We start from the raw sequence: 27,393 nt of genomic DNA, 5'->3' as shown, positions 1-27,393 counted from the left end.
AGAATCAAAAATCAAGAATCAAAATCCAATTTTTTGACTTCACCTCGAATTCATGAATTCTGTTGCTCGCCCGACCCTTGCACCAACGAGCATCACACACACACACTCTCTCTCTTTCCCTCTTAGACCCTCGCCGAGAAGAAGTGTGGCCGCGATGCGCCCTCAAGCTCAGGCACTGCCTGCGGTGCAAGCGCTTCGGGCTTTCATCCAGCCACGTTCGTTTTCCATAACGACCACGAGCGCGATAGGCGCTGCGGCATCATCGTCAAGCCAAGCATCATCTCTAAACACACCCTCATGTTTTCTTGCATTCGCTCAGCTCTCCAGGGTCAAACACTCTTCACGCTCGCGATCAAATCTCTGCAGCTGTCGAGCCTACGCAACCGCTGCCTCTGTTCGTGATGTAACTCCGAACACTCCACTCATCGAAGACCCTGCGCGACCTCCTCTCAGAAAATTTGTAAAGCGATGGCAGGTGAGAGCAGTCTAAAAGACTATATACCATGCAGCGTCATCGCCGTCGCTCATCTATGCTCATCCCACCACTCAGCGGCTTGGATTGAATCCGATACTTGCAGAGCAGGTGCTGCAATCCTTTCCGCACCTTCACGATCCAACCGCAGCGCAGAAAGAGCTGCTGGCTGCGCTTTACAAGCCCGCCGACGTTCTCATGCGAGCACATACAGGCACAGGGAAGAGCCTCGGCTTGCTTCTAGGCTTGATGGCCAAGCCTCGTGTCGCATTCAAACGCCCTTCTTCCTCTTCCAGCAGCTCCTCGGCTGCGCCTGGCGCAAGGGAAGAGATGGTGAAGCACGTCTCCGCTTCGCTGCTCATCGTCCCATCGAATGACCTGGCGCAGCAGTATATGCGATGGGCTCGACAACTTTTCCCGCCGGACCGATTGGCATCCCTCGACCCTGTCATCCAGAGTCAAGTACGAGGACGCAATCACGAGGGACTCTCACCCGACGAACAAGTCGAGCGACTCAGAAAGACTTCGCCACACATCATCATCTGCACACCCAACAGATTGTGGGAGATGCTCAACGAGCCAGCCACCGCGGTTTTGCTGCGCATTCCATCGCTACGAACCATAGTTCTCGATGAGGCTGATGCGCTATTGGACCTGCCCATCAGCCTACACCGGGGCAGCAAGTGGGCAGACAGCACACATCCCTCCACGTGCCTGTTAAGTCTCGACTGGATTTTTCAGCGTAGAGGCACATACTCCGGAGGGGAGCTTATCGCCGCTGCTGGCCTAGAACAAGGCCGGGAGAGGATGCTGGACGAGCGAAGACCGCCCAGTAGGGAGAGAACACAAGTCCACCGGAATCGTGACAAGAGCGAAAAGAGCAGATCCAAATTGATGTCCTTATCGCCGTCATCTACAGGCAAGGATGAAGGCGTGAGCCTGAGATTGAAAGGCAGGGATCCACTCCAGTTGGTATGCGTCAGCGCTACCGCTGGCTCCGTGCTGAGGCATTTCATGGGGGCAAGAACTGGCTGGATACGGACAGGAGTGGAGCACGAGGGGCGCAAGCTCGCTTATTGGGTTGATTGCACAGGCCTGTCCGCCGGTGCAGCTGGAGCGACAGGGCATTTGCTGCACACGCCCCTACAGCAAAGGATATGGAAAGACGAAGAGGCGGAAGTGAGGAAATCAGTCTCTGAAGTTGCACCCAGTGCTACGGCTTTGCCACCTGGCTTGACACATCACTGCGTTGTGGTCGATCCTACCTCGGCGCCCGAAGACATGGATCAAGCGGATGTATCTCACCAAAAGTCTGCCAGTGATGGACCTCTCTTGTCTATCAGAGACATGGCCCCTCGGCTCGCGAGAACGACAGATGTGGAAATGAGGGAACATCGTGGATCGCTCGTCCTCTCTTCGGTGCAACTTCAAGATCACGTCATCGACGAGCACCTGCTCGATGCTTTTGCACTGCTTTGGACCTCAAACATCGGAGAAAACCAACAAAGCATGACAGCGCAGCCCAGCACAGAAGCCCCTCACGGGCGGTTGCTACCTGGTCCGGGCCAAAATCTGCAGAGCCTCGTAGTCATTCCGAGCCAATGGTCGTTGAGAGGCGTCATTGGCAAGCTGCGAGAGCTCGGCCTGCCTGCTCAAGCGCTCGGAGACGCGACCTCGCAACCCTCTACGGAGTCGCTATACGTGCACGGATCTGCCTCTCTTAGAGGCTTGGACATACCCAAGCTAGAGCACGTCTACATCATTGGTGCTCAGGCCGTCCAGGACTCGCGACATTACGTGCACATAGCGGGACGCGCTGCAAGACTGTCTGCCTCTGCGATGCTTGAGCAGGCTCGAGACCCCTCGCGCAGCGAAGAAGCCCGCCATATGACGGCTGAAGCGCAGAGAAGCCGAGGACGCATCTTCACCTTGGTTCGAGGATGCGAGCCTGGTAAATCTGCAGCCATCGAGCGTGCACTCAAGGGCAAAGGCCAAGGTCCTGTCAGAGCTGCGAACCGTTCAGTCATCTTTTCCTCGAAGGAGATGTTCATGGCTCGAGTGTATCGAAAGGTCGGGGCGAGATGCACCTTGTTGCGAGGTGCTCTGCCACACGCTGCGCTTGAGCCCGCCAGCGAAGTTGCGGAACACGAGGAAGAGGGGGACACCGGCGAAGACGCCTTCGAGACTGACGTTCGGAGCGCAGAGGTGGAAAATGAATTGGTCCTGGAGGAGGACTTCGACTCCGCTCAACAAGACTTTTTAACGGGTGATACCACAACCGACACTGCCGGCGGCGCGGGACAAAGTCCGCTTGTCGGCTCCTTCAAGCGTCCTGGCGTCGTTGAGACTATTCATCTCACTAACGCAAAAGGCGAAACCTCTGGTGCAACGGAATCTTCGGCTACTCAAGCCGAATCACTCAATGCGGATTCCGAACAGCCCACCGACGAGCCAGATGTTAAAGCTGAAAAGTGGGAGGAGCAGCCACTGCGTGGAGACCAAGACCATTTGTCATCTGACGTGCGGGACTCGACATTCAAGGCCGGCGCATGAGCCGTGTCCCATATTTTGAGCGTGCGAGGCCGACCCACTTGTGAGGCCATTCCACGCAAGCTCCAATTTTGGTTGGGTGCCTCTTTTCCTCCCTACACTTGTACTCTTATCCGCGGCTCTGCCACACGTGCGAAGCCATCCGGTCGCAAAATTTCCGGAAGTCTGGGCCCTTCCTCGAGCCGAGTTTACGCACTGCAAATTTTTGTATTATACCTCGCACAATCGGCCAAGTAATAAACTTGGCGAACGAGTCACACCTCTCTAAATTTCCAGCACAGGGAAAATCGACTGGCATACACACAGGCTGAATTTGGCTGAAGCTTGATAGTATTTGTGCTGCAAGAGAGGCAAACGCTGATGTGCGCCGCGTACGGCCTGGTCGTCTGTGGAGCGGTACCAAACGCCTCGCCATCAGTCATCAAACTTGATTGTTCCTCCCGTCCAAGCTCCCCCCCGCGATGGCGCGGGGGGATGAGGTGCGCTCTGATTGAAAGCTGCCTGGCTCCTAGTCTGCACCCGTTGCGGTGTTGTGTTGGTCGAAGGGGACAAGGAGGTGCCTTGGAAGCGAGACTGGAGGCAAAGGGAGCAAGACGCGGTCAGCGCAATCAGAATCACGCGTTGGTAATCGGACAGGACAAAGGCGACGCAATACTGACAATGAGATGTGCAATGTCCATTTGACGAGCACGGTGCCATTCTTTGACTTCTTGCTTGAGTTCGCTCAGGATTCTCGCCAAGTCGTTGTAAAACTGAGCGGCCGAGCAACGAAGTGCGCGCGAGGAAGCAACGTCAAAAATGGGTCTCTTGAGTCAGGACATCCAATCTCGACTCACCCTAAGGCCTTCCTCCAGATTAGAGGTGATCTCCTTATACTTCGCAAAGCCGAGGTCTAGATTTTGCAAAGCTCCCTCTCTGCGCTTGATTTGAGCATCGGTTCTTCGCGCTGCGATGAAAGCCTCATTGGCTTTCTGTCGCCAGAGGGAGCAATCGAGGCGCGTGAGATTAGCTTGTGAGTCCCATCAGTCCCATGAGCGCCCCGCAAAAGCAGACTCTCACCGCTATCCTGTCTAGAAGCTGCTCTTGTACTGTGGCACCAGCCTCCAGCTCTTTCACGTACTTGTGATATCTCTCCAACCTCTGTTCGAAGATCGGCTCAAAAGCCGCAGGTTGGATATTGGTGTTGGAGCTCCAAGCAAGCCTTTGACTTCCGTTCGATCCTCCGACTAGAGCAGCAGCCTCCTTAATGATGTCCGGTCTAATGTCATCCTCTTTGGCTCGAGCCCTTGCTTCGGCTATAGAAGTTGCTCGAGCATCCTGCACGTCGTCGAGCTCCTCAAGTGCTTTGCGCAGTGAACGAACGGAGGTCTCGTGTGCGCTACTCTGCAATGCACTACTGGAGGAAATGTTCGCCGAGGGCAAGAAGGCGCTCAATGAGGCCTGGGAGGACGATGTCAGACTGGAAACAAGCTGTGCAAAGAAATGAGCTGACTTCCGAAAATGTTCGACTCACTTCACCGCTTGCTAGCACATCAATGATATCTTCCCAATCCTCAATCTTCTTCTGTACTATAGCATCGCTGCTCCTAGCACCTTGAAAGATGTTCCATCTCTCAACCGCTCGATTCCTCATTTCGGCTCCCGCAACATCCGAGCTCATCCTGATGCCCTCCCTCGTTACCTGATCGAAGTCTTCCCTCAACTCCCTATCTTCTCTCTCTTCCGACTCGAGGTGCTCAAAAATCTCGGCCAGAAGGCGCTCGTCCACCGATGCTATCCGTTGTATGTCATCAGAGATGGAGCGTAGACGATCGAGGCCGCCCGAGAGTCGGACCTCATCCGACTTGCGCAAGAGCGAGGACGGCAAGCCTTGCGGTTGCTCTAGTGCTTGCAGAGAGCCAGGGAGTGAAAGAGATTGCAGAGTGCTGACGAAAAACGCTCGGATGAAGGTGCTGATGAGCCTCGCTAGACCGGCTTCATCCGCGCGTCATCGACGATTCTCACCTCGCAGCGATGGCATCTAGTTCTTCCCTTCTGGCATTGAGTTCATCACGGACGTAAGAGTCCTTCCGGTCCTCATAGACAGATACAGCAACGTGGACAGCGTATGGCACAAGTTCTGCAAAGAGAGGTTTTCCTAATGCTGGAGTGACGTTGGTTCCTTCCGACAGATGTTGCAACGGCTTCTCCAATTCCGACGGAACTTTGGCTTCTACCAGACTAGCTCCAAGGATCTTTGGCAGATCTCCCGCCGAAGGAATGGCTTCCAGGTAGATCAGATCGTTGTCCTTGACAGCTCGGTGTAGATTGGTACCTATTACCGCTTGGAGAGAGCGGGCGTCCTCTGCAAGCATGGTGGACACTCCCTTAGAGCGGCAGGCATCGAGAGCTTGCTTTATATGCTGTTGTGCCAGCTGCAGCCGAGCAATTTCGGTGCCGTACCTACAAAATGTGACAGCTCAGTGTGTGAGCGCCATACCAAAAGCCAGGACAACTCGGCATGCTCACCGATTGGCTCCACCATCTTCGACACTCTTCCTGTACTGAGCAGCACCCGAAAAGTGGGCTTGCTTGGCCGTTATATGTGCTACCCAATCTTTCGGCAAACTTGCCGGCAACAGCTCCAATGCAGTCACGGCTTCGGGTCTAGCGCTAGAAGTAGCAGGCAAATCCGCAATTGGAGACTTGCAGCTTCCCTGAGCATGAGCTAAAGCGCTGGAATAGAATTCCTGTACTCGCAAGGCCAATCTGGCTATGGTACCATCTTTCAAGCGATCTGATTCCGTAAGAATGAAGAAGAGGGCAGACGGATAGCTCAGCACACTGCACATATCTCATCCCGGTCGAAGGTTCGATCGCGCACCTCGAACGGCTCTACTCCAGGCGCACTCTTGAGCCTGAGCGAGCATCAAGTCCCTCAACGCAGCCAAATTTCGGGGTGCCAGATCGAGATCGGCAGCCCTGGAGGTTCTCGCAATGTCCTCGCTGAGCAGCTCCGTGACAAGACTTAGCAATGCATTGAGAATCCCCGCCGCAATCTGTGCTCGGCGAGATTTTCGCAACGTGAGGGAAGGGGGCGAAAGCGCAAGCTGAACACATCGTCCGACCATAAAGTTGACCAATTGCGATCTGTGGCGCACTCACGCTGAAGCCTGAAATGGCTCTCTTTATGCTCTCATTGTCCCCCCTCCCTTCCCTCGCAGCCAAAGAAGAATGCAGAGCAGCCAAGCTCCAAAGCAGAGCGCACCTCTCATAGCTGATGGAGGGATGGACAGCGATTGTCTGTCCACTTGAGGAGGTGGTGAGGCTGGCTTTGATCAGATTGGTTTGATCGCGAGATGTGGAGGGTGAGGAAGGAGGGGAGATGGAAGTGGGAGGTCCATTGCTGGGCAGGGCAACAATCCAGCTAAAGGGGATCTGCACCTGTGCCGCGAGAAGAGGAACGGTCGTGACACCAGACGAGCGTGGATCAGCTCCATGCTGACCAGAACGACTTCGTCTTACTCCTGTACCACTTACATCAGCACCCGTCTTTGTGCCCAACCAGACGAGCTGCGCGTGATACTTGGCTCCTCCAAGCAAGCCAGAAGCGTGCCCGTCCAGACTGACTGCATCGTCCCTTATCCGCTGCAAGCTCTCCAGATCCCTCTTGAAGGCGCTGGGATGTACATCGGGAAAGCGGCTGGTAATGTACTCCTTGAGCGACGAGGTCAATTGGGATGTGGCCAGCTGGGATGATTTGCTGGGAAGCGAGAGCAGATTGGCCGGCATGGTGTCGTGCTAGCACGCGTTTCGAGTGCTGGCAGCCAACAGCGAGAAGACTAAGTGACGGGGGATCGGAGACAGTGAGGGACGTGCTCGCTTGAATGGATCAACCCCATGTCAACATTGAAGCAAGTTGCGTGGTAATCGTGAATCTTGAATGGAAACGGCAAGGACGCAAGGTAACAGCTGGGTGCGTGAGCAGACGTGGAGGGCGGGCTGCGTTCTCACATCGTCACGTGTGGCTGATCGTTCCGACACTTGGCGCTTCTGGCAATCGTGAATGCGTCTGCTGTTTTAGCGCGCCAGCTCTGAGCCACGACGTTCTCCCGCTTCTTGACCCTCCCTCACCTCCACAACCGGACGCCCCTTTAACCACCATCGTCCGCCGTGACTGGCTGATCTGACTAGCGGCCACTGTGGGGGAAAAGGTCCGCACGCGATCGGGTACCCGAGGCCCCGCGGACCTCCCAGCTAGCCTTCTCAGAAGCTGGACAGCGGCAAAGTTTCCGAATATCGAGACGACCCTTGAGGAGGAGGAACGCAGCGACGAGCGATGCCAGTGGCGTCCACTTCCCGCGAGACGCTAGAGGATCAGGTAGCGGCGCTGAAAAGTGCTCAAGTTTTCCTGTATCCGACTCGGTCGCAAGATGATGCTGAGCAGTACGGGTCAGAGGCCGCATACACATGGTATACACGCGCTAATTGGAGAGGGGAGGAGAAGGCAGATGCAGCCGTATCTTATCCGGCAGACCAAGCAGCAGGAGCGTTGGATGCAAGCAGAGTAGAGCCGGAGATCATTCACTTGCTCCACGTACTGGTGCGTCAAGAGGCATTCATCTATGCCCACGCGCCGCGGGACACGCTGAGTAGAAGAACGCTATGCTCGCTCAAATGACAGGTGGACGAGTATCTCCCTTGGCGAGCGAAAGTCGAAGCTGCCCGAATGATCCTATCGGCAAGACTTGCAGCTTCCGTGAGTTTGCGAATAGCTTGTGGCCTCTTTGTCCTAAAGATGCCGGTTTCTCTAACTTTTTTAAACTCCCTTCACCCATGGAATCGGATCGATCGACGCCCTGCTCAATGCTTGCCGCCCTCAGCCACCCACAGAAGCCGATGCGATTCACAAAGAGTTTTGTTTGTCTCTTTTCGAGACCGCATGCTCGGCGATCATTGGTCTACTCGGCGGTCCGAGCTTTGCAATGCCCGAAGCACCACTGCAGCTCGGTCCCGAGGCTTTTGTGGCACCAGCAACCTCCTCCGCGCACGACTACATTCTGCAGTGGACAGCAGCGCTTTGCGGACTGATTCCCCACATCATTTTCGAGGTGGAAGCTTCACGCCATCGATCTGCTGCTCCTAAAACCACCGATGAGGGTCGATCTGGGTGCGCTCAAGTCTTCCGCGCTTTTGTCGCGCGCCGACGCGATGCATTGATAGAGATCGAACGGCACGTTGCACAAAGGAACGAAGCAAATGCTGCGAGCGCAAATGGAGCAGAGGAAGACGTCATGCTAGATTGGCTGGATCAAAAGTGAGTTTGTGACTTGCACACAAGCACGCACGCTTGCCCCTCCTTCCTGTTCCTCACGCCTTCAGCATCCTCAAAGTCCCTCCACTCCCAAAGCTCCGATTCATTGTGCCCTCTTCAGAACGCTTTTGGACTTGGGGTTGGTCGATGCATTGGATAGCGAAGGCACAGCTGCAGTTTCTTTCTCTTCTATGGATCCTAATTTGCTCGCTGAAGCTGGTCGCAGAGACCAGGTGCAGGTAAGCGAGGGCAGAAGAGAATCGAATTGGCCGTCCCGCACTCGGCGTTTCTCAATGGTTCATCGCCCTCAATGTTACCGCAGGCTCTTATCAGCGCCAAGTTGCAAAGCTCAGCAGAGGATGTCGAGCTCTTGTTCTCCAAGGTGGTGACAGATTACAGTTCTCATCTTTCTCTGGCGGAATGTACCACAAAGGTGAGCTGAGTTCAAAAGGCATAGGGCTTGCTCCGTTCACTCAAGAGAGGACCCCAACTGGCTTGTCAGAACATGGCATCCGCTGGTCAGACTTCGGACCTCGACTCTGTTTGTCGTGTCGCGAAGGCTTGCTTCAAGACGCCGCAGGTAGTCGACATATTGCTTCTGTACACCGATGCCATGGACATCCTGGTGCCAATCGGAACGCTACTGGACAAGACTGATCTCGCCGAGAGTGGTGCGTATCTCCCGCTTGGCCAGCGCATCAGCGCATCAGAGAATGATGCATATAGAGCTAATAGCACACCTGTTCTCCTTTGAGCAGCCGATGAGCCCTCTGTGTTACGCAACATTGTCCTTTTTGCGCAATGGATTTTGCAGAGAGTTGTCGTGAGCTCCGCAGTCGCTGAATCACGTCAAGCCATTCAGCACGACAAAAGCCGCTCACCCTTATCGCTCGTCTACTTGTCCGCAGATCGTTCGAGGACACTCTATCCTCGAAGATTTGGCACGACAGGTCAACTTTTTGCCCCGCTTTGTGAGCGCTTCGACCGCATTGCCTTCAATTTCCCAACTGCAGCCGAATGAAGGGGATCTGGTGGGCAGATGGATACACGCTCTGTTCGATAGCGAGGGAATCTCGGACGACCTCATGCGGTGAGTGCTGCGTCTCGCCTCCTTTGACTTCTGCAATGCATGAGACCTTATCGCTAAGAGCTCTTCGTCACCTTATAACCAGGGACTCTCCTCCGCAAATTCTGATGCGTCTAGCCCCACTCCTCTTCTGCCAATCTATCGAAGCTTGTAGAGCTGGCGTGATTGATTTGGAGACGCTCCGAGGAGGGCTAGACTACTTCGCACAAGACCTTCTTTGCTTCGCACTGCCTGCAGGTCTAGGCTGGGTAGCTCGAGACGTACACAGGCGAACCGTTCGGACCTTGCCTTCGGATGGCGTCTCTGCAAAGATAGCCAGCATCGACACAAGCGTGAATGGCCAACGAGAGACGTCTACGCATTTCGAAGTCCTCAAGCAATTTCTACTGGCCGAGAATGCGGACCAGGTCGTGACGCAATTGGTTGCACCTCTTGTGAGGACTGCGCTCGATGCGTTTTCGCTTTCTCAGTCGACTGGGGTGACTGAGAGCGACCTGGACAGCCTTCGACTGCGTGTGGACGCTGCGCTCGGTCAATTGCCCGGTGAGCGTGCCATCGCGAACGCGTTGCTCGCCGCGTCAGTCTGCTCACCCCGGTCCCTGTCCCTGTCCCGTGCTCCGATCCACAGTACCGCATCGTGGCGACGCATGGATTGCTCAAGCCTTCGCGTCTTCCCTTTCAAGCATGACACCCCAACTTCAACGAGCCCATCAGAGCATCACGCGAAGTCTGTCCCGTTGCGAATCGGCAAGTTCGGCGCTAGCCGAACACTTTCACGTTGGACTCATCACGTCCCCAGAAGGTTCGGGCTTCAGAAAGAGTCTAGCAGCGCTAATCGCTCTGGATCGCGTTAGGCAATTCTCCTCGCACACAAGAGCGAGATCTGGCTTCGATCTGCTCGTTCGTGTGCTAAGGTGCTTGATGCCCGATCACGCAGGGTCTGCGGCATGGAATCAGGACGAGGTGCTCACACTAACTCCAGCGCACTCGAGCACAATTCTGCTGAGCTTGGACCTGCTTGGGTATTCAGGGACTCCTTCTGCACAGTCAAGCACGACGTCGATGGACATTGACGAGCCAATGCGCGCTGCACCTTCCACGCTCGACACGGCTCGTCGAGCTTCCAGCATCTTGTCGCTCATCTTTGCCCACGCCGCGCGAACAAGAGGCTTTGCGTCGACGTGCGCCCCGGCTCTCGCGGCGCTCTTGGGGCGAGCACACCAAGAATCTGCAGCATCTCGCCAGATGGCTGAAGAAGTCAGTCGCGATTGGTCTTCTGCACTGCGTGACCCTTTAGAGGCCGTCTTCCCTTCGCTGAAGATATGGCGCGATTCAAGCTACACCACTTCATGAAAACCACACACTTTTTCAAGTGTGTCTTCACTGCACGCAGCAGTCCTGCCCAATCGCGATGCTGGAAAACGTCATGACAATTGCTGCATTTCGAGACGCGCGCGCGTGTGTGTGTGTATGAGGGACGAGAAACTCGCTCCCAGATTCCTTCTCTGTCTAAAAAGTCGCCGTTTGGAGCGCTGAGGCGAGGCTGATTTCTATTATCGCATTTAATTGCGGGCCCACGTCTCGGGGACAGCTGGCCTGCCCGTGCCTTCGAGGACAAATTCCCTTGCAGCATCTATCGCGAGCAGCAAGCAAAGCAGTGAGACGTCAAGAGGTGAGCATCAAAGAGTGTGAAAGACCGCGATCCGATCGCCTATGCACTCACCTGGCACAGCCAAAATGCGCATGGAGTTGGTGTGGCTAGAACCTCCGCGCCAGCCTTGGAGAGCCACAACGACGTCGCCCTTCTCGACGATACCCAGCTTGAGGGCCTCTGCAAGACCGTACTTGATACGGTTGTCCACATCCTCCTGCCACTTCGAGTCGTCCCTTGGCCGGAGATAAGGGTACAGGAAAGGATAGCAGCCTCTGTACAAGTGCACATCGCGCGCTGTGTGTTCGTCACGAGTGACTGCAGGCGGATAGCGCGTGAGCAAGCGAATCAGGGCGCATGTGGAGATTCGAGCGAATTGCTGGGCTACTCACTGACGAGGATGGGGCAACGCGGGCGGTATTTGGACACCAAACGAGCCGTGTTTCCGCTAGTGGACATCAACAAGATAGCACCTGCTTGCTGCTCAAGACTTGCACTGACAGCTGCCATGGCGACAGTCTCGGACGTATCGGTAGGAACCTGAGTAAGCGACCTCATCTCATTGAAGAGAGGCACGTAGGAGATGGACTGCTCCGCCAAGAAGCTTGTCTCGGCCATCATCGTGACTGCTTCGATCGGATAGGCACCTTTGGCCGTCTCTCCGCTGAGCATGACGCAGTCGGCGCCATCCAAGACAGCATTGGCTACGTCAGACACCTCTGCTCGTGTGGGTCGGTTGTTGACGATCATGCTCTCGAGCATTTGCGTGGCGCAGATGACGGGCTTGCCAGCAATGTTGCACTTGGCGATCATCATCTTCTGAGCCATGAAGACCTGAGGTGCGGGAATCTCGATACCAAGATCTCCTCGTGCGACCATGATTCCGTCTGATTCCTTCAGAATCTCGTCAAAGTTGAGCACACCCTGATGATTCTCCACTTTAGAGATGATCTTGATGTGAGCGCCCTTCTCTCCCAAAATTTCCCTGATGGTGCGCACGTCCGATCCGCGTCGGATGAAGGATGCGAAGATCATGTCCAGATCGTTCTCGACAGCAAATGTAATGTCCTGCCTGTCCTTTTCGGAAATGGCGGGAAGGTCCACTTCCGTCAGAGGAAGGTTGACGCCCTTCTTGTTCGACAGGACGCCGTTGTTGACTGCACGAACGCGGACCAGCAAGTCCGACTCGATGTTTACAACTTCGAGAGCCAGGATGCCGTCGTCAATGAAAATCTGCCTGCCAACCTCGACCTTTCTGGCCAAGTTCTTGTAATCGATGTAGAGGTAGTCTGCGCTTCCCTTCTCCGCATACGCATCATCCATGGTCACGTAGAATTCGTGACCTTGCGAGATCTTGACATCCTCTCCATTCACCATCATACCCGTGCGCATTTCTGGCCCTTTCTGTTAGGGTCAAGGCAGGGACGCATGCAAGAAGTCAGCTGTGATGCAAAAGCACCCATAAAGGTCGGCATGTGCCACTCACTGTGTCCAGAGCGATTGCGAGGGGTCGTCCAACCGCCGCTGCAAAGACCGAGCATCTTGCGTTAGCCTCAAGAGGCAGCGCATGATCGTTCACAAGCAGCTCACCAGATTGCGCAGAGCGAGCATTGTCCACCACGGACTTGAAGTACTCGTGCGATCCGTGCGATGCATTCAGTCGCACTGGGACGAATCGGAGGATCGTCAGCTGGCCCAATCAGACCGACAGCTGATGTCGCGGGCCAGGCTTCGCGCCCCAGCTCTCGACACACTCACCAATATTCATGCCAGCCTTGCGCAGGGCACCCAGAAGCTCTACATTGTTGGTCTTGGGGCCGATCGTAGCGATGATTGAGCTGCAGGACAAGCTCGAGAGGTCAGCTACCGGAGCGCGGGCTGCGCGCTTTCTTGGGCGCCAATCTACCACAACTCACGTCTTGCGAAAGAATTTGTTGGAGCTGGAGATGGCGTGCTCAAGAGGGTTGAGACTTGCGAGCCATTCGAGCTGATTGAGCAAAATGCGATGGTAGGACGAGCGTGAGCGCTGATGAGGAAGAGCGCCGCTCCCCCCAGCACGATGACTACGCATAAAAGGTTTGGACAGCAATCCTCACCTGCGACTTGGCAATGGGCTGATACAGCATGGCGCCTGCTTGCTTTTTCCTTGAATGTCCTCGCGGAAGTGGGCAGGCCGAGACAAGCCGTTGCTGGAAGGGAGCGAGCGCTGCGAAGAGTCGATGAAGCGTGAGCGCGCGCTCAGTAGTAGGCGGCAACGAACAGCGAGAAAGTCGGTGTAGAAGAGACGATAGGGAATAGGGCTGGCGCTACTGGCGAAGGGACTTTGGTGCTGGAAGAAGGGAGTATGGCGGATGACGCGAAGGATTTCGGCTGCTGGGTGTGCTACCGAGTCTCGATCGAGCTATGCTGACCGACTGTGACGATCGCAGCTATAGCTAGCTGACCAGCCCTTGCAATCTCGACATTCCTCTCTCTCTCGCCCGTCGAAACTTTTGGTTTTGGCCACAATCTCGCATGACTTGCATGCAGCAAGCAGCAGCAGCAGCAGCTTAATTCATTGGCTACGCTGCAGAACTCGATCGTGACTTGACTGCACGGCTCTCATCTGCGCGCAAAAACTTGCCGCTGCTGGTCCGAGCGCAATCTCTTTTTCGTTAGACTGGCATGGTGCCTGCATGCATTTCGTCCTATCGCCGCGTCGGTCTCTCATCAACTGCTCGCGCGGCGCTCCGCCCAACGACGGATGCGTGCGCGCACGCACGCGGGAATTTTGGCGGCATTTGCAGGCATTTCGCAGCAAGTTCGTAGTTGTTGGCGGTGCAGAGAGACTCAGACTGGGGTGTGGCTGCATGAGACCTCGAGTCAAAGTGGCCATAATCATTATGCTGCTGCCACGCGCGCATACGCGAGCGAAGTGCCTTAAATCATACCTTCACACTCGTACTCACACCCTGTCATTTTGGTTGGGGCGCCTACCCGCGGGTCAAACAAGACGCGAATATAAGCAAATTTCAGTCATCAGTCCTATCAAAGACGGAGAATTTGTCGTAGCAGGTGCCTCGCGCATCGCGAGCGAGCGATCAACACCTGCTATTCGGAAATCTCTGATCTGTGCGTGCGCCTTGGAACAGATGAACATCATGCTGCCGCCGCATATATGCAAAGATCCGTCCCCAGCCGGGCCCCTAGGTAGCTGGCTCTTCAGTGTGAGTGCTCGATCCATGCATGGATGACCCTCGCCAGACAACTTGGGCTTGCTGTTCTGCTGAGCCAACAACGAAAGGGAGGACTGCGCGCGCGTGTGCAAGGTCAGATGTTGAACGACACACATCCACCGCGGCCGCAAAGAATCTCACAATGAACACGCGCGTACGACGACGCGCGGGCCAACTGTGGCTGGCTGCTTCTGCATGGACTGGAGGACCAATCAATTTGCATGCTGGCGGTGCCGCACGCGCCGAAAATTGGCCGAAAGTGATCTCGGTATCGTGAAGAGTATAGTCACGACGAGTGCCGCGTTCATGATGATGCAAGCCAAGCAGACTAGGAATGGGTCACGACGTCACGTACGGCGAGTGTGGTTCACGTACGTATAGCCAAGCAAAGAATGACGTGCAGCCAATGTTGAATGTCAAGGATTCGAGGTGGGCATCCATGCACTACGCGCTTGGGCTTCGTTGCACGACAGCTAGTCGTGGGCAAACGCCAAGGGAGTTCAGACTATGGAACACGTTCGCACCGAGGCGTGCAACATCATTAAATGTAGATCTTCTGTAGGCCAATCGTTGACGTTCGGGGTTGAATCTTGCCTTTTGATTCAACGCTCGCCCATGCACGCGTATGGTAATTGAGAGGTCTACAACCCGCAACAGTGTGTCGTGTCGCTACAAGTCGCATTGATGAGAACACCATGAGCGCCCTTCAGACAAGGTCGCATTACAGAGCAAATGTGAGGCACCGGATCTAAGGGACGCCTGGTCGCCATCTACCACCTTGTCCCATAGGCATGCTGCAGCAGACCTCTCAGTCCTGTGTCACCTGAGCTTCCAGAATCAATGCGGGAGGATGCAGAAAGCGGGTCCACTCCATCGTCATCATCGGCCGGTATGGACCTAGCGTCCGCGAACGACTCATCAGTCTCTCTATGCCCCGGCCGCTGAAGGTTGCTTGCACGCTCTTCTTGACCGGCAGCCTCATTGTAAGGGTTTTCATCCACCACCTGAAGCGGTTGGAGCCCCGCGATTCCCCTACTCCGACTGGCGGACCTCGTCCCAGCCACGTTGACCCTCGTCTCTGGCAATCTCGTCCCAGAAGCCTGCGTTGTTGAACCAGTCTGAGCCTTTCGGCTGCTGCGCAAAGTGCTCGCCTGCAAAGCCTTGCTGTAAGCATTGTCGTAAAGTTGACTTCGCATGGCCAAATGCATCGTAGAGTTGGCCGGCGTGAAAGCTAGGAGATCTGCAGAAGCGCTCTCGTTAGCCGTGTCCATCGGAGGGGACTGAGCATTGGATTGTGTAGCGATCGCCTGGCTCAAGAACAGCGAAGCAGACGTGTCCGCAGGCGGGGCCCAATCTGGATTGGCCGCTGCAAAACCCAACAGACTCTGTTCCATCTCTGCCGCGAGCGAGCGGGAAGCAATCATTGTTCAGCGATGCGTGCATGCAAGTCTATGCACAGCCAGACCGACTTGTGACACCTACTAGCTTGCGTGCTGAGCTTGGAGCGCGCCTTGCGAGCGTTGGGCACTTCTCCAAATCGCGTCTTGTCATTCTTCGCGAATACAGCAAACGAGCAAACGTAGCCTATGCCGTCTACATGAAGTGTGAACTGCAATAGCAGGCCGGCGAGGTCAGGCGATGCTCTCGGCGAGGTGTCGACACGCTCACACGCACCTGGCGGAAGAAGTCGATGATTGCGGATGCACTGCTGGGTAGACTCTTCCAAAGCACAAATGGAGTCACAAGCACTGAAAGTAGTTCCTCCACAAATATATATATCTTGAGCTTGTAAAGCTGACCAAACTCCGCGTGTACCTATGAAATGGAGGCTGAGAAGATGCATAACCCTCTCAAAGGGAAGAGGCGGATCAGGCGAGCACTCACCTCAGAGGAATGAAAGCGGCTTTCCCAATTCTGTGGACAGTAGTGAGTGTGCTGCACGATGAATTGCATGAGCACCTCGGGCTCGAACACGAGTCGATCGTCCGGGATCATGCCTCTCGAAACTGCCAGGATCGCTCCAAAGACACCAATGTAGAAGAGTGTGGTTCGGCCAGGGGTGACGTCGAAATGGACGAAAAGATCTGGGTCGATGATCGACGCCACTACAAGCACAGCCATGAAGCTGCCCGCGACGAAGGACACGAACCTGAAGAAGGACGTGCGAGACACAATTGAGCTTCAGTAGCCTTTCCTCGTCGACTCGATCGACCGTGCAATATACGTGCCTTGCCAACTGTGCTGTCAGCTCCTTCGGAAATTGATTCACGTATCTGCTTGCAAAGGGATAGCTCGCATGACATCGTCTCGTGAAAAGATGCGGCAATTCGTTGAACTCTCTGAATTTCCAGCGGGCCAGCCGGGTATATTGGCGACCACCAATCTGTGTCGGGTCTTGATGATACTCCTGCAAAGACAGATGGCAAGTGAGGTCACTGAGAGGCTCACAGCGATGGCAGATGCGTCTCCACTCACTTCAAAGTAGCGGAAGAACGAGTAGACGAGCAAGGCTAGCACGATGAATGGTGCGAAAATGGCATTCAAAAGTGCCATGAAGATGAAACGACGCTTCAAGCTGGACGTTCGATCAAAGAGGTCAGGAATGACGTACAAGGACACGCCACTTGCATCGGCTCGCAGGCGCTCACCCTTCAATGAGCTGAGGTCGAAAGCGCTCATCCAAGAACTGCTTCCGAACTTGTCCCTTGCGGTCAAAGACAAATCCAAGAAGACAGAAGCTCAAGTTCCATTCCATCGCGCGGGTCAAGCTAGGAGCCTGCTTCCGAAAGAACGGCAAGGGAACTCGAAGATTGAGCAAGTCTTTATTGAAGAGGGCGATCAGGTAGTTGGATCTGCGCAAAATCCGATTAGCTACCGAATGCGCGTCCAGAGCTCCCCGTTGAGAACTTGTGTTTGAGGCTGAAGATGCGATCGCCGTCGGGTGCGAATTTCGCAGCTCTCCCAGCCTCGTGACGACCGATGACCATGGAATGGATGCTAGATCCGCCTGTGAAAGCCAAAGCTTGCGGTCAGCCACGGCATGGAGAACTACAACAGCATGCCGGGGGACCACGCGCACCTCTGGCACTCCTAGAAGCTCTTCATAGAACGCGCTCAGCGCTCGTAGCCTACTTAGGCTACTCCCAAACTGCACGAGCTGCCAAGCGTACAGCGTCCCAGCGAGGATAAGAAGTAGCAAGGTCGCTCCGGATGAGCTGTCGCACAAAAAAGAGGCGTCTCTCGCGTCAGTCCACATCGTGTGGAGCACGACAAGGCACCATGTATGCGCTCACTGTGCGACGCATGATGGCACAACGACTTCGCTGAGGTTGCCGTCGTGCTTGATGCTATGGTAGTCGACGCAGCGCGTCAAGAATATGCTGAAGCCAAGCACGAATGCGACAGTGCTGCATTGTTGGTGCAAAAGGTGCAACAGTGACAGTCAGCCGAGCAAGCGCAAGTGACGATGATCGAATCAACAAGTCGGAGTCGCACAGCAAGTTGAGTATCCTCGAAAGAGCGATGGCGTAGATGCCCTTTCCAATGTAATAGTCGTACACCTGCAAAAGGGACGAGTGCGACGAGTGCACCCGTGTCAGAAGCTGCTGTATGTGTCCAAGCGACGAGGAATTCTTTTGGGCGCACCTCGCACAAGAAGGCATCCAAATCGTCCACGTTTGCCCAAGCCCACAGCGCCCTCTCTTTTCGACTCATTCCTTGCAGAGCACTGGCTGGCCTGCCATCACCACGCATTGCACCGCTCTTCCTGCTGGCTCTCATATCCGCAGCAGTAATCTTAGCTGCTTGCTCCCTGATCCTCTCCAAGAACGTCTTGTCCCTCCTCGACCTCCTACGCGCCGCTCCATCCGATCTGGATCTGGATGTGCCTGAAGGGGGCGCTTCAGGGTCCGACAGCAAAGCTGCATCCGCTGCTGCCTCGTCGCTGTCGCTCGACGACGGCGAGGCAGGAATGTGGGACCGAGCCTCGCGAGCAGATCTTCTTGAAGTCGACGAGCTCGGTCTGGAGGGTCCTGCGTTTGGAAAGCGGTTGAGCCGCACGGATAAGCCTGGTGTCGCTTCTGAAGAGCTCGCATCGATGACATCGAGCGTACTGCTAGCCGGATGATCGCTGATGGCTATGCTCGCCGCATCGCCGGGCAGCAATGCGCCTGCTTGATTGCGAGGTGTTGCTGTTCCATCGAAGGTCGGGTTGTGCTCCGCAGCTACTTGCTGTGCTCGTCCCTCTCGCGATACAGAGTCCGTCTCGGAGGACGAAAGTGGATCCGCTTCGAATGGATCCATGAATTAGCATGAACAGAGGGCAGCAAGGATTAGACAAAAGGAGAATGTTGCAGCGATTCCGAGTGACTATTCAAGGTCGCTGGCGAGAATGGGGTGCGGCGTTGCCAGACACGATGTGGTGGTCTATGCAACGGACTGACGCCAGCAATCTCGAATATGAACCATCAGGTGGAGGGGCAACCAACCAGCACTCAGCCGCGCGCTGCGCGGAATGGACGGCTCGATCACGTGACTCACTGCACGAATTCTCTACTTTTCACGCGGACCTCTGGGTACGGTAGCATTTGCGATCGCAATGGACGCCCCACATTGCGGACCCATTGGATTGGGACAGGTTAGAGGGGCAAAGGAGCCTCAGGAAAGCTATCTAAATCGCCAAAATGGATTCGACTTAGCGAAACCGTGGGACGCAATGTCGCTGCATGGGAGCGGACGAGGTAACCCATGCGAGGATCCAGCAGGATGCTTCACGCATGCTATGTTTGCTGCATGTTCGTGGATCGCGCTTGCTCGTTCGACGGGGCATTGCGAGGGCGCGCGGCGTGTGAACAGCGTGCATGCATGCATGGCATCACATCTGCGAGAGGGCGCTAAAGCGTGCATGAATTAAGCAATGAGCGCGGTGGGCGGGCTAGCAATCATGAATACAAGATCATGTGGTTTCTTGAAATGGCACCCAAAAGCGTCCAGTCTCGGGTTTTCAGCTGATGACCTGCCCCCCGCGATGTCACGCAGACCGGATTTGAATTCGGACTGCGTGTCGTTTGTATAGGCGCTGAACTGCGCCAACGTTTTGAACTTTGGTGCGCAGGCGCGCGCCTGCAGCTCAAGCATCAGCAATAAGCAGACTGGCACGCGCGGGGCCCGGCTCGTGCTCGTGCACGCTGGAAGGGCGTGCGTGGCATTGCGCTGCTGAAATGACGAATGACGAATGGCCAATGCTGAAGCTGCGAGGAGCATAGCTGCAGCACATGCACACGCCAACGAGCATGGACTGATCATCTTCTTCCTCACTCCGACATCACTCGCCTCCTGACCGGCACCTCGTCAGCAAACAATCGGGTGAGAGTCGGTTTGCATAAACATTGAGCTGACGGCCCTGTGCTGAACTTGTCCGTCTCTCACCATCACCACCATCACCACTTGATACCACGAAGCTACTCACGCAACTCCTACACAAGGCGCCAATTACGGCCCTTTGGAGCAGATAACAAGACAAGCTTCGCAGCAACGAGAAGCATCTACACAACTCAGCCGAAGCAGAACCGCAAGAAAAGCAAAGTGGGTCAATCACTCTAGCAGAGATCGCGAAGCAGAAAGTAGCACCATGGCGACGTACGGAAGCTCCCCGTACGCTAGACCCTCGGGCTTCGCAGCCGCAGACGATGAATCACCTCTGGCCAAGGTCAGAGCGTACACTTCCAAGGTAAGTCGCAGTCAGGAGATTGCTGAGGTAAATGCAAGATCTGCAGTGGCTGGCGATCAGGCTTCTTGGCCGGGACCAAGCGCCGCGAGCTGGTCTGCTCGAGCGAGGCTCAAGTCGTAATCGGCAGGCATGAAGCTGACCTTCGTCCCCTGTATGCGCGCTGTAGGTTGAAGACCTGATCGACCAGTACACGCAGCCCATCAAGCCTCATCTTCCAGCGCTTGGCAGGTTCCTCATTGTAGTCACCTTTCTGGAAGATGCCCTGCGCATCCTGACTCAGTGGGGCGACCAAAAGTACTATCTCCAAAAGCATCGGGGATTCCCTTGGGGCATCTCTCACGTCTTCCTCCTCACGAACGTTATCGTGAGTCCACCTATCTTCAGCACATCTCATAATCCGGTCGGAGGGCCCAGCCCGGCCCGGCTCTGAGCCAATCTCCCAGAATCCTGCTCTGACTACTCGGGGCCTTCTCCGCGTTCCCTCCAGGTCATGCTGGCAGCCTCGGGTGCAGTCATCGCGCGCAAATTCCCTGAAATCAGCGTTGGAGCTCTTTTGGGTGTGGTAGTTGTGCAAGGATTTGGATATGGCCTTATTTTCGATATCAACTTTTTCCTGCGCAACTTGTCCGTGATTGGTGGATTGCTCATGGTCTTGTCGGACAGCCTGAGCAAAAAGAAGAACATCTTTGCTGGTTTGCCTAGCATCAGCGAGACGGATCGCAGAATCTACTTCCAGGTGAGTGCCTGTTCTTTGTGGCACAGCTGATGGGCCAGCACACGGGCTACATGCCGGTCAAATTACGGAGGCGTCGCGCAACATCCCCGCCCGTCATCGAGAGGCAGGGAATGAGTCATGATAGCAGAGCGGCGCGCGTTGTCCACGAGCTCGGCTCTCTTGCCGAAATGTCACTCGCAAACATGCTGCTCCTATCCGCTGATCACTGTCGTGCACAAATCATTTCGTGCTCGCAGCTCGCCGGTCGCGTGCTTCTCATCTTCCTCTTCATTGGCTTTATTATCCAAGGCAATTGGTCGATCGCACGCGTGGTTGTGTCCATTCTTGGACTTGGCGCCTGCATCATGGTTGCCGTAGGATTCAAAGCTCGTTGGTCCGCCAGCTTCCTGGTACTGCTCCTCTCTGTCTTCAATGTGAGTCCGCCTGGGCAGTGTAGTACAGCAGGTCACGCCGCGTCTCATCTCACCTCCGGTTTTCCACTCACACACCTACCCTCGTGTCTGCATCTCCTTCTCTCGCAGCTCTTTGTGAACAACTTCTGGACTGTTCACCACGCCCATCCCGCTCGCGACTTTTTGCGATACGACTTCTTCCAGACCCTCTCTATTGTCGGAGGTTTGCTCTTGCTTGTGAACCAAGGACCAGGTGAGCTCGCATTACTTCACGACTGCCCTGACCGCCATCCAGCATCAGGTCTTCAAACAAGTATGCTCACCCTCCCTTGCATTACCCTCAATAGGCGGTTTCTCGATGGACGAGAGAAAGAAATCCACCTGAGGGTTCCAGGCTGAGCGGGGCAACAATACCAGGGCTTCGCACAAGCAGAGATCGAAAGGGGCGCAATACGCGCGGAGTGAAGTTGCAACATTTAGCAATGGCGATGGGAGAAGCGCGTCTGGTTTCCGTGTCGAACAGCTGCATAAGCGAGGTGTGCAGGCGACTTGCAGAGACGCAGCGAGCCTCGCTTCCAAACCAGCTCTGCTCAAGGCGCTTCTCAATCCATCCGCTTCTAAATATGTCCACCAATCGTTCTGCTCCGCAGTCAGATCAAACCAAAAAGAATGAATCCGTCTCATCTCAGGTGATACCAAGGCAAGCCTGTTCCAACCCGAGACCCAAGCCGGGCCGCAGCGAAGCACTAGTGTGCGCCGCCTCAATTTCCACAGCGCTCTTGAAAAGGCTCGAGGGGCAATCTGCCGGCAGCGCAAAAAGCCAAGAGGTGCGCGTGTTCGCGGTGAGAAATGCGCATGCATTTGAGTGCGTCGCGCGTTGATCGGTCGACGACGAGATGCCAGTCTGTATCAGGGGCGCGATTCGGGGTGGGGTGGGACTAGAAGCAACATGTATAGGTATCTCCCGCTGTGTGTTTGGTTGGGGGAGAGGAAGGCGGTGCACGCCTTGCTTGGGGCTGTATCAGCGAGGAAGAGGAGGTGATGAAAGTCGAATCGGTCAGACGAGGGCTCGAGATGGAGCGCAAGCGAGGAAGCAGCTGATCTGTGGAAGGAAAGAAATTCATCATGGGCCGGGAAGAGAGAAAGGGTGGTGATTTGAGATCTGGACGGAGCTTTGCTTGCTTGCTGCCAGGCTGCAGAGAGACATTCCAGGAGTAGAACAGAGGATAGTGTGCGCTCCTGCAATAATTCAGTCTCTCCCCAAGCTTGCTCAAGCTCATGCTCGAAGGCTGATTCATTCGTCTCCGTTCAGGAGAAGTCCAAGTGCGCTTCCGCGATTTGCTTCGGGCGTCGGTTCAGACTTTCCGATCGAGGATGGCTTGTTTTGTCGCTTGGCTCGGGCGCTCGCCGATTTGTTCGTCGACGTCCCGAGAACGTTGGTGCGTTGCTGAAGGGGAGCAGCTCCGGCTCTCCAGGAGAGGGCTCCAGCAGCATAGCTCGACTTGGTAGGTGCCGCTTTATCGAAGACTGGAGATTGCTGTTTGCGAGGAGCCTGCTGAGCGTGGCGTGTGTCAATTGTGCTAGGATCCATCGAGAGCGAGCCGAGCAGTTGAGGCAAGTGCTGTCCGTCGATGACTCCTTTCCCTTGCAATTGCTGCAACTGTTGCAATTGTTGCAATTGCTGCTGCTGCTGCTGCTGGTGTTGTTGTTGTTGTTGGGCAAGCCAGAGCGCAGATGCGCCGACAGGAGGGAGCAAGCCATTCGATGCGCCTGGACTCAGGGCCCAGAAATTGGGACTACGATCCAATGGACCGACGGGAGAGATGGGACTCTTGTGGGACGAAGTCATTGTTGGCATGCGCATACCAGCTGCTGCGAGCATGTTGAGGTAAGCAAAGTTGTGCGGCTGAACGAAGCTGATCTCTGGCGAACTGGGAGAGTAAATGGATACGAGGATGAGTCTGCGCCAGCACTTGCTGTGGACTTCCCTGCGCGCCACTCACTTGAACACGCTGGAGTGCTGGGAGGCTGGACTGAGACTAGGAGTGCTCAAAGCAGGGCTGAAGGGAGTGCTCAAGGTGAGAGGGCTTCCAAGACCACCCGTGAAGCCGTTGGCGCCGCTCGAGAGCGTAGGCAACGTGGGGCTAAGGCCGTTGATGGAAGAGAGATGAGGCGATGTGGCGTTCGTGGCGGCGGCTGCCGCAGCAGCATCTGCGATCGAGGCAGACTGTTTCAGGCGCTTCTGAGCTTCACTGTCAGCGAAACGGACCTGAAGTCCGGATGTCGTGTCCGGTAGGACCTGTGGCGCGCAGCAGTGGTTGGGCGCGTTGAGCATAGGTGAGGCGTCACCGACTTGCGAGGCGCCGCTACCAAGAGCTCACCTTGCCATTCAGACGGTCGATGCACTCCTGAGCGATCTCGCGGGTACGCAGTCGTACAAAGCCGACACCGCGAGATTCTCCATCATTGTCTGTGAGGATACGGAGGCTGACCACGACGTGTGGTGCAAAGAGCTGCTCTAGGCCAGAGGATGACATCGTGCGAGGCAGACTGGAGTAAGGAGTAGGAATACCCACCGACTTCAGCGGCGGCCAAATACTCGAAGCCGAGATCCACGGTCAGCTCACTTGCTAAGGTACACATTGGCGCTGCTGTTGTCCGCCATACGGCGAAGCTTCGATGTGAAGCTCTCCTGCAACTCGGAACGGAGCTCTGTGTCAGTGGTACAGCCCCTTCGACGAAGTAGCTAAGAGGCATACGCACGCGAGCCCAAGAAGTCTGGTAGCCGCATTTGCTAAGCTCAGTCATGGCGAAGTGTGCTTCGGCACTCGTAGCATACATCAAGAATCCATATCTGTGGTGCAAGGTAGATGGTCAGAAGATGCGGGCGATAGACTGCTAGGAGCGTACACGACTCGCCCTTTGCAAACTCCACTCTCGCTGTGGATCATGGCCTTGTGACTCAGCACAGTGCCGCAGCGAGCTCCAAGGGCGAGAAGGTCGTCGTCCGTAGTTCTGAGCGTGCAATTCCGGAAGCGGTGAGCAGCGGTATGCGTGCTGGTCACGAGACGCGCGGCAGTCGACTCACTGCGTGCCGAGACCGTTGATGTAGATGTTGGTAGTCGGGTCGAGCGTCATTTGGTGATCATGAAGGCCTAGGCGAGCATCAACAATGCTGTTGAGTGCTGTAGCGAGCGAAGGACGAGAGGGGCGGGTCAGCCGTTGAGTATGGTCGTCTCCAGAATGGCAAACGCGCAGGTTTCTCACCGGGCGGAAGCTGCTGGTGCTCCTCAAAGGCGCTGAAGCCAAGGCCATAGTTGACGTCTTGCTGAGGAGCAAAGTGATTGGCAGCGCTGGCTGCTACCAAGGCGGTGGCGGCGTTGGTCCCGTACGAGCTGAGGATCATCTGGCGCACGGCATCTTGGAGCGAAGCGCCGGTAGGATCGATGGCGCTAAGTTGTGGCAGGAACGGACCATTTCCAACTCTGATTGAGGGCATACGAGTGCGCACCGACGAGGTCTGCTGAGGTGCCTCGGCAGAGATGGCCGCTTTTGTCCCGCGGGTGGAGGGAAGGCTAACGTTTGGCTTGTGATTAATGTCGACAGTGCCGAGGTCTTCCATTTTCACCTTGCTCCTGCTTTTCTCGCGACCGTTGCTCTTGACATTGGTGACATCAGTCCAGGTCATGCTTGGCATTGGTGGACTCGCTTCGGGCTCGACAGTGGCGGCGCGTGCTTTGCGAGGGGCTTGAGTCGAGCCAGCGTTCCGTCCTTTGCTATGCTGGTGGCGTTCCTGGTCGTTGTTCTTGTGACGGCGAGAAGAGGATGCTGGCGAGCTGTCGCGCATCTCTACATTGGAGCTGCCGGTCGAGGCGCGAGGTGCGCGAGCTTTCGAAGTCATCCTGCTATTCCACGAATCGGGATGCCGGTATGAAGGTGTGCCGGTATGAAGGTGTCGGTGTGAAGGTGCGAGACGTGTGCAAGACGCGCTCAGCTCGGCTGCTTGCCTTGATACCGACCGCACGAGCTTGACCAGGTCTCAGACGAGGATCTGCTTGAAGCTCAGACTGTTGCTGGTGAAAGATGACGATACGTGAGTATAATGAAGACTGAATAGTGGATTGGTAGATGACAGCCTGATGGGCGAGAGGCTGGACGCTGGCACAGGGCCCGATGAGCTTCGCTGTGGGTGAGGGAGGTGATGAAAGAGTGATGACCCCAAAGGCTCGCCTTCATGTAGCTGGCGAGAGTCAGAGCAATGGGCTGATCACACCAAGCACGGCTGATAAGGTCGCTGAGAGATGCGGCGACCAAGAAAGGGGTTGGTCAGGCGTTGGCGAACGTTGAAGCGGTTCAAACTTAGTGGATGCTAAGTCTGGGGCAGCAAAGCACGAGCCTAGACGCACTGTCGAGCCAGTCTCTTCGTAACTGCCCTCGCCTACCCTAACGCTGACCACCAAGTAGGCCTTGAAGTCTGTGGCCAGTACCTGCAGGCGCTCTTGGTTCGTGATTTCTTCGATTCTGATTGTTGGGTGCGAGGTCACTCCGTGCTGGCCGCTTCAGGGGACACAGCCGCCGGGCCATGTGCCTAATGTACAAGTACTGCCCGAACAGCGGCAACAGAGGTGCTGACCGGGTGGACTCGTGACCTGTGTTCTCGCGTTACGGATGATAGTCGCGCGGCGCTTGCGACCCTACCACGAGTGATCGTAAGCAAGGAGACACACCATCATCAGAAAGGAAGCCACGCTTAGAAGCAGCCGTTGAAGGTTCAACAGTCGCGAGCGTTGGGCAGTAGAGTCGCTCCTTTCTGATGTCACCTCAACGGTCGACTTGCATAGCATACATGTGAGCCGATGCTGGGACGGAAGCGTCGAGTGTTGGCGAGCTCTTCGCGCGGCAACGGAGCCGCTCGTGTGCGCCCGAGGCACGGCCTGTCCGCCGCATACTGGAGCCGCTGGCTGTTCATCGATCTTGAGCTCTCTCTGAGCGCATTGCGCGGATTACGAGCTTCTAGGACATTGTTCTGGGCAGCACCGGCGGAAGCTATCTCCTGACTCTTCGTGCGTGGAATGTGCTTTTTTTGCGCGGACGTGCTGAGCAAGACCATCCATCGGATGGAGGTCAGCCGTTGACCGCACGCATGGCTCGCCCACGGCCGGGCCCAGCAGGGCACATACACCTTGCAGCTCGATCGATCGAGCAGCATGCAGCTGCGTGATGGGATGCCTGCCGCGCGTGATATGCGCGTGTTGGTTGACGCGCGCGGCGCATAGATCAACACCAGCGCAGTGTGAGTTAAGTCCGGAATAGGCCAGTGCACGGCCGGGTAGGTAACTTCATTCAAGATTCCAACGAGGACGGTCGTGGTCGCACAATAATCGCGATCGAGGGAGTCTGATACATCGGCGACTCACACCTTATAATACAGGCCGCTGCATTCCAAGAGCAAGTTTGAAAGCTATGCATGCAAGCTCCTCGCTCCCCCATCGAAATTTTGACCGCAATCGCGGGATGTATATACTGCTGTATACACTTCATTACTCGCCTATGCGCGGCTAATGGTGCTGTACCGGTGCAGGGGCTGTAGCTGAGATTGGCGCATTTCTGACACCCCTGCATGCAGCAGCGCGGATGAAGTCACAATAATCGAGAAGCAAGTCAACGCTCGTGAGTCTTTGGCCGAGCAATTCTTGAGTAGAAAGTGATAGCGACTATAATCACTCAAGACTATAATAGTCTGAATCATGAATCAAAAATGGACGTGTTTTACATGCGTCTACTTCGCTTTGACAGAGGAGTGGCCAGCCTGCTCTAACACAAAAACTTATCGTGTGAGACATTGCGCGGAAAATTTATCCGAGGGTGGATTCCTATATATGGCTGCATGAGTGAACCATCATTCATATGCACACCAATAAGCTTGATTCACTGGATACCGATGAGACGGTCGTGAGAGTTTAGACGAACTTGAAGCAGAGCGGAAACCTGATCAGCTGCATATGGGGCGACAGCCTCGCGCGCGGTCTTGATTCATCATGTCTCTCATGGATAGCCTTCTATAGGTCCTTTGAGAATCTTGAATGGTGCGTGACAACGACCGCGTGGTATCACTGCCCTCGGCACCGCATTTGAGCATGTCACGAGGCATACATCCAAAGTTCAGAGGCAGCTAGCTAGTCACCGCAATAATTTTGACTTTGAATGGCATTCAAATTGCTAGTCCGATGCGAGGTGCCTGGCTGCCTTGCTGAGTCAAGAGTCAGACT

General features: G+C 55.5%; 8 protein-coding genes across 8 annotated transcripts; 3 read left to right on the top strand and 5 right to left on the bottom strand.

The window, feature by feature from the left end:
• Window positions 1-547: 547 nt before the first annotated feature.
• On the top strand, window positions 548-2,299 carry IE81DRAFT_275784 (hypothetical protein; the record flags this gene model as incomplete). The annotated part of the gene is made up of 1 exon (XM_025511461.1): window positions 548-2,299. A coding segment is annotated over one exon (1,752 nt), but the record flags the coding sequence as incomplete, so codon positions are not given.
• A 983-nt stretch (window positions 2,300-3,282) lies between these two features.
• Window positions 3,283-6,934, bottom strand: IE81DRAFT_320645 (BRO1-domain-containing protein). Its single transcript, XM_025513090.1, has 10 exons — window positions 6,542-6,934; window positions 6,167-6,445; window positions 5,886-6,060; window positions 5,531-5,798; window positions 5,027-5,464; window positions 4,536-4,947; window positions 4,082-4,462; window positions 3,859-3,993; window positions 3,682-3,774; window positions 3,283-3,595 (listed from the first exon to the last, which is right to left on the bottom strand). Exons 1-10 carry the CDS (start codon window positions 6,791-6,793, stop codon window positions 3,437-3,439), a joined length of 2,592 nt encoding a protein of 863 aa, XP_025372209.1. The 5' UTR covers window positions 6,794-6,934; the 3' UTR covers window positions 3,283-3,436.
• Window positions 6,935-7,116: 182 nt separating this feature from the next.
• IE81DRAFT_364424 (hypothetical protein) lies at window positions 7,117-10,833 on the top strand. Its single transcript, XM_025516858.1, has 10 exons — window positions 7,117-7,604; window positions 7,686-7,760; window positions 7,885-8,318; window positions 8,395-8,554; window positions 8,638-8,748; window positions 8,818-8,986; window positions 9,074-9,138; window positions 9,224-9,405; window positions 9,488-9,945; window positions 10,031-10,833. Exons 1-10 carry the CDS (start codon window positions 7,341-7,343, stop codon window positions 10,753-10,755), a joined length of 2,643 nt encoding a protein of 880 aa, XP_025372208.1. The 5' UTR covers window positions 7,117-7,340; the 3' UTR covers window positions 10,756-10,833.
• Window positions 10,815-13,549, bottom strand: IE81DRAFT_320643 (pyruvate kinase). Its single transcript, XM_025513089.1, has 8 exons — window positions 13,150-13,549; window positions 12,970-13,040; window positions 12,812-12,891; window positions 12,644-12,718; window positions 12,540-12,577; window positions 11,446-12,457; window positions 11,126-11,371; window positions 10,815-11,035 (listed from the first exon to the last, which is right to left on the bottom strand). The coding sequence occupies exons 1-8, from the start codon at window positions 13,177-13,179 to the stop codon at window positions 10,965-10,967; spliced, it is 1,623 nt and encodes a 540-aa protein (XP_025372207.1). The 5' UTR covers window positions 13,180-13,549; the 3' UTR covers window positions 10,815-10,964.
• A 1,247-nt stretch (window positions 13,550-14,796) lies between these two features.
• Window positions 14,797-18,688, bottom strand: IE81DRAFT_320641 (APG9-domain-containing protein). The gene is made up of 11 exons (XM_025513088.1): window positions 17,914-18,688; window positions 17,764-17,828; window positions 17,562-17,675; window positions 17,348-17,483; window positions 16,917-17,275; window positions 16,744-16,843; window positions 16,497-16,675; window positions 16,153-16,417; window positions 15,943-16,083; window positions 15,751-15,877; window positions 14,797-15,664 (listed from the first exon to the last, which is right to left on the bottom strand). The coding sequence occupies exons 1-11, from the start codon at window positions 18,568-18,570 to the stop codon at window positions 15,039-15,041; spliced, it is 2,769 nt and encodes a 922-aa protein (XP_025372206.1). The 5' UTR covers window positions 18,571-18,688; the 3' UTR covers window positions 14,797-15,038.
• Window positions 18,689-19,548: 860 nt separating this feature from the next.
• IE81DRAFT_320639 (SURF4-domain-containing protein) lies at window positions 19,549-21,814 on the top strand. The gene is made up of 7 exons (XM_025513087.1): window positions 19,549-19,632; window positions 19,728-19,996; window positions 20,163-20,360; window positions 20,484-20,732; window positions 20,969-21,145; window positions 21,254-21,377; window positions 21,472-21,814. Exons 2-7 carry the CDS (start codon window positions 19,898-19,900, stop codon window positions 21,507-21,509), a joined length of 885 nt encoding a protein of 294 aa, XP_025372205.1. The 5' UTR covers window positions 19,549-19,632; window positions 19,728-19,897; the 3' UTR covers window positions 21,510-21,814.
• A 387-nt stretch (window positions 21,815-22,201) lies between these two features.
• IE81DRAFT_226830 (RNA-binding domain-containing protein) lies at window positions 22,202-24,259 on the bottom strand. The gene is made up of 6 exons (XM_025511099.1): window positions 24,044-24,259; window positions 23,888-23,978; window positions 23,752-23,816; window positions 23,506-23,674; window positions 23,128-23,423; window positions 22,202-23,055 (listed from the first exon to the last, which is right to left on the bottom strand). The coding sequence occupies exons 1-6, from the start codon at window positions 24,073-24,075 to the stop codon at window positions 22,419-22,421; spliced, it is 1,290 nt and encodes a 429-aa protein (XP_025372204.1). The 5' UTR covers window positions 24,076-24,259; the 3' UTR covers window positions 22,202-22,418.
• Window positions 24,260-25,105, bottom strand: IE81DRAFT_226829 (hypothetical protein). Its single transcript, XM_025511098.1, has 3 exons — window positions 24,636-25,105; window positions 24,392-24,544; window positions 24,260-24,309 (listed from the first exon to the last, which is right to left on the bottom strand). The coding sequence occupies exons 1-2, from the start codon at window positions 25,023-25,025 to the stop codon at window positions 24,527-24,529; spliced, it is 408 nt and encodes a 135-aa protein (XP_025372203.1). The 5' UTR covers window positions 25,026-25,105; the 3' UTR covers window positions 24,260-24,309; window positions 24,392-24,526.
• Window positions 25,106-27,393: the final 2,288 nt, after the last annotated feature.

The sequence above is a fragment of the Ceraceosorus guamensis genome (assembly GCF_003144195.1).
Source record: "Ceraceosorus guamensis strain MCA 4658 unplaced genomic scaffold IE81scaffold_7, whole genome shotgun sequence".
NCBI lineage: Eukaryota > Fungi > Basidiomycota > Exobasidiomycetes > Ceraceosorales > Ceraceosoraceae > Ceraceosorus > Ceraceosorus guamensis.
The sequence above is the reverse complement of the archived record's forward strand: the minus strand, read 5'-3'. Positions and strand labels throughout refer to the sequence as shown.